The 9913-nt window shown below is 41.3% G+C and overlaps 1 protein-coding gene across 7 annotated transcripts in view; it reads left to right on the top strand.

Moving 5' to 3' along the window:
* CDON (cell adhesion associated, oncogene regulated) overlaps positions 1 to 4730 on the top strand; it is a 219811-nt gene extending 215081 nt beyond the window's left edge. For all 7 annotated transcript variants that reach the window (XM_075604348.1, XM_075604346.1, XM_075604345.1 and 4 more), the window contains one exon: positions 583 to 4730. In XM_075604348.1, coding sequence (XP_075460463.1) covers positions 583 to 743 — 161 coding nt within the window. In that variant the 3' untranslated portion in view covers positions 744 to 4730. The remainder of the gene's footprint in view (positions 1 to 582) is intronic.
* The last annotated feature ends 5183 nt before the right edge of the window (positions 4731 to 9913 follow it).

The raw sequence follows: 9913 nt of genomic DNA on the forward strand, positions 1-9913 counted from the left end.
GTGAGTGCATGCATTACAGAGGTTTGTGGAGAATATAGCATTGGTCTTTAAAAAGCTGCCCAGTTTGCTCACAATCCATTATTCAAAAGATAGGATTGCTTGTTGCCACCTCTACCTACCTAATAATAGTACCCTGTTCATATTGTAAGAATATGAAAGAAATGTACACATAGACCGAGCTGTATGTGCAATCTTATTTTGCGCAGTCTTCATTTCCATTGATGTGCTATTAATTTGTAGTGTAAGATGAGACTTCTGGGAAAATACATGGGCGGTGAGGTCTATAATAAACCAGAAGACCTACTGAATGTTCAAACCCATCCCAGTTTGATCTTGACCAAAGTATGGAGCAAAATAGTTCCATTGTAGTTACAAAGCAGCAAAACAGGGCAGGGTCTATGGGAAACAGTTCACAAGAGACTAAAGGCGGGTGCATGTTTACCAACAATGTAATGAATTGTAAACTACTCTGGAGTTATTGGGTTATTCAGTTGAATGTTTAGGACATTTGGGAGTTCGCTGGTTACATTTATCTGCCAGCCCTAGCTCATCGTGACCCCATCATGTATGACTGTTTTACAGGTGAAGAATGTCCCAGTCAAGAGGAAGATGGCTCCATTTTGACCTGGCCTGCTCTTATCCTTCCTGCTGTCTCAAAGGACTGTAACGAAAAACATGCTTGGACAGGCATTACATTAGGCAGCTCTACTGGCAATCTTCACCAGCAAACGCAAGAGGCCTAGAGGAAGATGTAATCTGGGGGAAATGGAGATTTGGATGTCATATTTCTCTCCCTTTTAAGTCTGTAATTAATTGCCCAGCGCAGTCATAGACCAGATGGGAGAAACCTTCACCATTATGCATTGCAAACTTTGATGTGGTTGATTCTTAGGACTTCAGGACTAAAAGGGCCTGAAAACACATTGCTCCACAGTCCAGGTCTCTTTGACATTGAAGGTATTAATAAGACCTTGATGTGTTTCTAATGTACGCAAGCACTGCAGGACATGCGCTAATCCAGCAGGATGCTAATCGAGCTGAGTTATCAATTAGAATACTGCCCTGTAAGGGTGCAGATAAACTTTGGCCATACAGCTAAGAACTGAAAGGGTTAAACAATCTAGACGAGGGAGCAACAGATTAAAGTCACTATTTATTTTTTTGTAGTAGCTTAAAGTTATATGAATGTATCTTGTTAAAAACAGATTTTTAGCCTTTACTATTATTTATGCCTTGAACGAAAAGCAAAGACACTAAGGCCCAGATTTACTAAACTCCGTTCGGCCACGTAACATGATGTTAACATTATGTTAATAGTAATGCTGTATTCACTAAGGACAATCATGTCCTTTTTTCTTTGTAAAGGGCACAGCGTTAACTAAAACGTATGTTGGTAATAGGACGGAAATGGGGCGTTATCCTATTCTGTTCTCTTAACTCAGCTCTTGTTATTGCGGGTATGTAACATTAATATAAAGATATACAGGGGCACTCCTAATGCCAAATAAAGTACAAAAGACATATAAAGAGGATAAATCTTGGTGCAAGCTAGCCCATTCCTCACCACGTAATGCTGAAAACATTGCTGGGTTTTACTGCACAGTATCAGCAGACCTACAGTAGCATTGCTGATACTATGCAGCAATCTTTGCAGCATTACAAGTGGACCTCCATCCTTCTTTTTGGGGGGATGTAACATTACATTAGTTAAATATTGCTCTTTAATGTCTGGATGGGTTTAATAACAGATTTTGGTATGATTTAAATAACAGCAAGTTATTTCCTGCATTATTTCCCTACCCAATCCAACAAAAGCCCTTTTTCAGGGTCTGAATAGGAGTAAATCCCAAGATTTACCTAGCGGCACATTATGCACGTTAAAGTCGACGCATCAATAATGTGACGTTATGATACTGAGATGTAACACGGACGTTTTTGCATAGTGGATACGGCATTAACTTGGGGAAAATTATGTTTATTAATATTTTTAGTGATGTTCCGTTATTTTCCCTGATTTTACAGAGTTTACTGAATCCCACCCTTTGATTTTTTTTATTCTTGTTGGTGCTTTAGGCCGGAGCATGTCTGCAAAGGGCTGCGCTAACTTTGCATAAAGGTGTGTAATATAAAGAAAGAAGGATGTTTTCCCAACTGTAAAGTATTCATTGATTGAACTCAACTCAAACATTTCAAATGATGTGCTCTGAACAAGGCATGTTTGCTTCTATATTTATTCTTGGGTTACAGATCTGATGCAAGCACTTTTGGGGTGTCCTGTGAGACACTAGGGGAAATAGCGCACACCGCCATTTACTGCATGTGCGTATACCAGCACAAAAACATGCCTCATAGTCCTCCAATTCCTTCATAAAGAGCCAGAGTTAATCTATATCGTGGGTTACCAACAATTATAAATCTCATGGTGAACTGTTGCTGAAAATCATGCAGAGCTAGTTAGTTACAGGTTGATAAGGAATGGCCCTTTGAATATTTAATAAAACAACTGCTAAGACCTTACAGAAAACACACTTACACTGCCAACACTCTCTTTAATTATACTTGTGCACTAAATGACCAAGTGTTATAATAATAATAATGATGGTTGTGTGTCATTATCAGCCAGGTAAGAATTTGGTATACTGTTTAGTCAATGCTGTGCATCTGGCCCTTCACAGACCAGCAACCTCCAAGCCAACTTCATTCTTTTATGCGGTGATATTCGGCACCAACAATGCTATTCAATCTTATGGAAGTTTATGAGTTATAAAGGGATATGTTATGTTTTCACTAGGAACAATAAGGCTCGTCAATTTGCAATGGTAAAATAAGGCTCTCACTAATGCTTCAATAATTAATCCTTTCTCTCCTATACTTCAATGTAAGATGAAAACATTATTAGGTGGTAATTCAACTCTTTGTCCTGCGGTTCAAAAATTCGGGATAGAATGGGTTGCCGCTTTCAAATGTGTTCATTCAGAATTGTAACCCCAGATTGGGAAATCAACCTCTCTGTACATTTGTATACAAAGCTGACCTGTCCAGCAACAATTGCTTTCCACTAACAAGTCAGCTGGCTATAAGGTTCTCGGTAGTTGGGCCATCATTTGGTAATTTCGCTGTAACACTTTGGCAGTGTGCTTGTGAATACAGAAAATCAGAATCCTAATTAGAGGGCATCATTAACCCAGTTTTCAAGGTTTATGCTATGGGGAAAGGTAAGGTACACATTCAATGTTAGTTTGGTTTGTACCCCAGCTTGAGATGCCTGTGAAAACACAATGCAAGGCTTACATTACATGTTCAGCTAAATTGGGCTTATGCAACCCATTAAAGGCCCCAACAGGACCATGGAACATTAAGACTTTGCAGATTATGTTATTGCAACTTGCTCTGTAAAATACACTGCAGGCTGCTGTTTTGTTCTGTAATTTATATTAGTGACACTGTTTTAAGTGTCCTTTTTTTAATTATTTTTCTCGTTATTGTTATTTATACAAGAAATTATATTAGCCCGGCAGGCTCACACACTTTTATATATAGGCAATGCCAAATAGATGTTTAGGCTGTAGCCGATTATATGAAGCAAATGAATAACTGGGTGTCATGTTAACTCCTTCAGCGATTGAGAGGATATTTGCAGGTCTTTCTAGCCCTGAAAGAATTTAAAGGGGCATCTAAGAGTATGTATCATTATGGATTAATGTAACCTCTGCAACTCAAGGGTAAATCAATCTTAAGAGCATGACATGACACTACTTTTCCAGCTAGGAGACTAAGGGCCATATTTATTTAGTGCTACTCCATAAAACACTTTCCAGGCTAGAAGAATCCCATTAAAAGCAAGTGGAGCTTTGGCTTTGATTTTTTTCAATGGCCTTCATTTCAATGGCCTGTAAATAACTATATTCACTAAGCAGTGCCAGTAGGTGTCATATAGTTGCACTTCGTAGTAAATATGGCCTTAAATGTGCTACCAGCAGCAAAGGGATTATAACTCTCAATTTGACAAATGCAGCAATCTTTCTTTCGTTCAGCCTTCTCAATAAGACCTAAACGGCTATCTGTCACGCATGTACTGTTACAATATTGTTGCCCTTTGTTGTCACATGCATAGCTATCAATCACTCACCTTCATGCTCGTCTTGTTTCTCCTCTCGCCATGATACGACTATCTCCCACCCTTATTATGCTTTCCCTTCCACTGTCATGCACACAGCTATCTCTCACTCTGATCCTGTCTTTGCTTTCACTATGGCTATTTCTTACTCTAACCCCATCTCTCCATTCTCTTGTACTTTGCGATACACAGCTGTCTATTACTCTGGTATTATTCCTCCTTTAGTCTCCCACGATGACATACATTAGTCACAGTAGCTCTTGCTCTGGTCTTATCCATTTCACAGTGATACACAATCTCACTCATGTATATATGTCTTGTGAAAACCTCAAACTTTACACTACAATAGCCCCATAGCCTAAAAGGTGGATATTTTATCTCTATTTACCTGTTTCATTTTCCCAGGGCAAAGTGTTAACAGATGCATGTTTTCAAATCTCGTCATAGAAAAATCTGCTTTATTTTCCTAAGAAAGAAAAAAAAAGTTGTAATATTCTTTTTCTGAAATTGTATATATTTTTTAAATGATGTAGTTTTTTGGGGGGCAGGATTTTGTATAATCATTTTTTTTTTGTAAAATAATGTTATTAAAGAGAAATATACTTAATATAAAATGTTGCGTGTTTGTTGTATTTATTTCTGGTGTATAAAAGGTTCAGTCCTATTTATTAACATCTGAGTGATGCTCTGCCAGCGTTGTTTTAGCATTTGATAATCTTACAATTTTCCATGTGTAAAGAGTCTATTTACTAACGTCTCCTGGCTTCAAAACTGGTGTAAAAAAACAGCAGCATTCAATATTAAAAAAAAAAAAAAAAAAGAATCCCATTAAAAGCAAGTGGAGCTTTGGCTTTGATTTTTTTTTTTGTAACTTAAATTTTTATTGAAGTTATTCAGGGGTGGGGGTACAGAAAAAAAATAAGGAGGGGGGGACGAGGGTACAGAAATCATAAGGGTGGGGTTGGTCCGTGCATACTGCATACAACACAAGACATGGATTACGTATATTACATAGCTGGAGTCTCGTATCTGACATTTTCCCTTGGGCGCTCAGAATTTAGGACACTCCTAGTGAGTCGAGTTTGTCTCTTGGCACCGTGTAGTGTGGTATCTTATAATGGTCTGGCCACTCGGTGGGCCTCGGACATCCTAGATTTAACTCTCCCTCATGGGGCGGGTACTCGTGGGATGTAGTGGAGGCACCTCTTTATACCTATCAGGCTCTCTGTGACCTGCCTTCTCGGGTGACTATAGCAGGATTGAACTAGTGTCTACTCCCTGTGTGCACGCTGAGTGGATGCAGGGCTCCCAGACTGTAAGGAATTCACTGCAGGAATCATTTGTCAGACTCAGGAGCTTCTCCATGTGGCAGATGGAGATTATTTTAGATAAGGTGAGGATTGCCGGCTGCTTCCATACTGCGGCCAGTTTACATCTGGTAGCCGTGGAGATGTGGGAAAACCAGCCTGTTCCCCTGTCAAAATAGGGCGTCAGACGGTCTGTTTAGTAGGAGGAGCCAGGGATCAAAATCCAAGCGAGGTCACAAGAGGTCACCTGACGCGCTTTCTCACTGGCTGGAGCAGGGGAGTTGTGGAGCACGGGCGGAGATACCATCGCCGTATGCGGATATATTCCGGACTGATTTTCAGTGTCTGCACACGGTAAACCTGCCCGTTTTCCTTGTGTCTTCGTTTGTTCCCCTCGGTGTGTTTTTTTGCTTAGTCCTGGTCTTTGCACCACATTCAAGTGCAGTTATTGTGGCTTTTTGCATTTGTGACTATATTGTTGTAGTGTATTTACACTTGTCAATTGTTTTATTGTGTTTCATCACTGGGAGGGAGGGGGTCTCCTTGTTGTGGAGAGGCTGTTTTTATTTCTCCAGTGTTGTATATTGATATATTTGTGTGTGGTCATATGACTTTCTGAATACTTTTTAATTGCTACATTTTAGTAATTGATTTTATCAGCATACTCTATCAGTGAGTTTTAAACACTAATCCCTGGTGCGCTTTGCGTGTATCTTTTCGTCTACTTGCAGTATTCCCTGGACCCATCTTCTCACCTTTTGCCATAATGCTGATACCCTGGGGAGTCCAACCACATGTGGATGAAAGAGGCCTGACCTCCACATCCCTTTGGGCAGTCTGGCGGGTAGCCCGGGATAAACCTGTAAAGCCTTTGGGACGTTAGGTCCCACCTCATCAGTACTTTGTACCCATTTTCCCAGATTACTGTGGAGATCGAGCACTTGGCTACTGCTAGTAAGATGTCGTCCCAGGAGTCCTTGTCGATTTCCTCCCCCAAATAATTCGCCCATTGGGTCATATATTTTAGTTTATTGTGGGCATGGATGGGGGACCCAACTACCGTTCCGTATATACGGGAGATAAGCCCTGGTGATCCCTCGTCTCTCAGACATTGGGTTTCATATTTTGTCAGGGGCTCCCTGGGCCCCGGGCTTTGAAAGAAGGCTTGAAGTTGCAGGTACTGTACCTAAATATTTCTTTATTCGGCATGTTTTTTTCCTTTTGTATGTCTGCAAACGGTTTGATTTTCTGATCAGGGCCCAGATCACTTAATCTAAGGAATCCTGCCTCCCTCTACATTTGAAAACTCCTCTTCGGCAGTCCCGGACTAAAGAGGGGGTTCCCGAATATAGGAGTCATCAGGGATTTGGTGGTTGTCAGGTGATGTTTGTGTTTCAGTGATTCCCATAGTCTAAGGGCGTGTGTCATTGTTGGCAGATCTAGGCTGACTCTATACTTTTTGGATATTGGAATCCACATTAAGTTTTGGAGTTTATAAGGGTGGAATAGAGAGCTTTCCAGTTTGGTCCATCTCCTAGAGAGGTGGTAAGTGCCAGAAGGTCAGCTGGCTCAGCCTGGTGGCTCTATAATTTGAGAGGATCATGGCACAGCCAGGCCCCCTGCGTTATTGGGTATCGTAAGTTTCTGTCTCCTGATTCTGGGTCTTTTTTACCCCAAAATTAACCTTGTTATAAGGGACTGCAGGTACAGAATCCGCAGGAGGAGATTCATCTTTATGCATTGAATTCGCCCTATCCAAGACACATTATAGTCGGACCATGCCAGTGTTTCCCAATTAAATTTAGTCGTGGAACCCTTTTATATTTTGTAAAACAGAATGGAACCCCTTAAAAATTTTTAGTGTAGCACATGAAAAAAAAAAAAAATGCGCCGCGGACGAAACATTTTTTTGGTTCAAGATCATTTTTAAAAGACCCCCACTGTCCCAATACATTTTTAAAAGACCCCCACTGTCCCAATACATTTTTAAAAGACCCCCACCGCCCCAATACATTTTTTAAAAGGCCCCCACTGCTCCCTTCTCCCAGTGTCTCTCTCCCTCCAGCCAGTGTGTCTCTCCCTCACCTCAGTGTCTCTCACTCTCCCTCCTTTGTCTCTCACTCTCCCTCCTGTGTCTCTCACTCTCCCTCCAGTGTCTCTCCCTTCCCTCCAGTGTCTCTCTCACTTTCCCCCAGTGTCTCCCCCTCCCCCCCATGTCTCACAGTGAGAGTGCGAGTGAGAGTGAGAGTGTGAGCACGCACACAAGGGGAGAGAGGGGAGAAGGCCTTAAGGAGGAGAGTGAGGGGGGGAGAGGGGATAGATGGGGGTGACTTGAGGGAGAGAAACGGGGGTGATGGTAGGGGGGAGAGATGGGTGCGGCAGGTGGGGGGAGAGAGGGCGATGGGGGGGAGGGGAATACGGGGCAACAGGCGGACGAGAGACAGGGGGCAAGGTTTAGGGTTCCTCAGAATTTAAAAATCGAAATCTGGGGTTCCCTAAACAAAAAAGGTTGAAAACCACTGGGTTAGGGGTTTAGGGTAATAGGTTAACGGGTTACCTTAAGGAGTTAAGGTGAGAGATTTTTACGGTAATGGGTAAGGTTAGGGGGTTATCGTATACATTATCTTGGGGGAGAAATAGCCGGCGGCAAAAGGTCACCACAAAAAACACGTCTCCTTTATTTTTACAATTACAAAATCCTTTTGCTGCTGTTTTTAGCAATCCGATGTTTTTTAATATTCTAGTTGAGTTATCGAGATATTGGATGCTGAAAATGTTCCTCTTTACGAATGTTAAAATGGCCACTGTCGTTCAAACTCCTTAATACAAGAGTTTGTCATGGTAAAAAGCTGATGCATTGAAATAACAAACGAGAAAGATTCGTCAATAATTCACAATGGCTCTGTTATTTTTTTTTTTTTTTTAACAGCTTTCTAAATGATTTGTAATCAATATTTAATCCAAAACCAAGTTTCAAAACTTGCTTCATTCACCCCATGGTCACGTCACACAGTGGTTAAATCTGCAGACAGGGATTATGGGTAATGACATGCAAATGAGCATAGTAGGTGGTGTCACTTTTGGCTTCCTATCCTTTTTATGTGGGTACCAAGGAGATTTGCAATATTAAATGGCTTATTAGTGGCCCCACCGTAACATTTCTGATTATGATCAGGATGAGAGAGTTAATATTGATTTGTATGAAAGAAAAGATTTCTACCAATTTAGCTCCAATTCAGTGAATTAGTGTCCCCCATGGAATGGGAAGATTTCAGTTTATCGGAATAGAGTATGAATCTTTCTAAGCAAAGGAAGACATTCAAATATTCATTGAGTAAGGAGTAAAGACGTGCAAATCCGCCCAAACCTCTTTCACGGTTTTGCATTTTTTTCCTCCCCCCAAAATCCGGTTTCGCAGTGTAAAATCTGCAAACCAATTTGGTCGTTTTCATCAAAAACCGCAGTTGGGTACACCACGTGGACGGATTTGTAGAATCTAATCCACGGATTCAGCATTCCGTTATCCGCCAAAGGATTATCCACAGACAGTATTCTATAAATCCATCCATGGGTTGCGGAATGCTCAGTGTGTATTGGTAATATTCAAAATCCTCAAAACACGAATCGCCCTTTTCCGAGATTGATCTGCTGATATCCGTGGACCATAGGAACCGGCAGATCCAAATCCACTCCAAAAATTCGCCCATCTCTATCAGCGGCATTAGTGTGACAGATTTCTGAAACCATCTTACCCTTCACACACAAAAAACAAAACTGTGCGCTACTACCTAACTACCTATAAAGTTTAAATGTATAAATATATACAGTGCAGTGACTATACCATCAATTTAGTGATAAAAAATTTATAAAAAATTAAACCACAACTCCCACAGTGAGATAATTATACATTAAATAATAAGTGCCACATAACCGTGTTGGGGATAATGGCGTCTGCAGCTGTAAACGCAGGGGTGGCTCAGCACCCCACACACACTAAGAGAATGGAAACAAAAGAAAACGGCGCACAACGCCAAATAGTGAAGCAAATTCAACAATATATTATAGAATTAAAACGGGGGTAATATATCTGCGTACATGAAAAAAGTTGGTAAAAGGCATGTAGTGTGTATCACACTGTTTACCACTCGGCAGCTGTTAGCTGTAGATTCAGGTGCTTGCTTCCCTCTGCTGCTGCAGCTCAGTTGATTCTGGGGCAGGACGTCAGTCTTTTCACTCCCAAGGGGATTTCCCTTCATGCAGCCAGGTTCAGCAGCTGGTACTGGGGCTCGGTGAAATCGCCCCCTGGCCGATATGAAGCTGCCTTCACACACGCAGCTAATGCTAAGCCCAGTGACATCCCCTTTCTTAGCACATGGAATGATGGTGGTATTGCTTTTGCCCCATGTCTTCTGAAAGCTGTTAGGCCACAAGAACATATTTGAGCTCACAGATTTGCATTCCTCGCTTTATTCATCCAACCACAGATCCC

The sequence above is a fragment of the Ascaphus truei genome, chromosome 6 (genome assembly GCF_040206685.1).
Source record: "Ascaphus truei isolate aAscTru1 chromosome 6, aAscTru1.hap1, whole genome shotgun sequence".
Taxonomy (NCBI): Eukaryota; Metazoa; Chordata; class Amphibia; order Anura; family Ascaphidae; genus Ascaphus; species Ascaphus truei.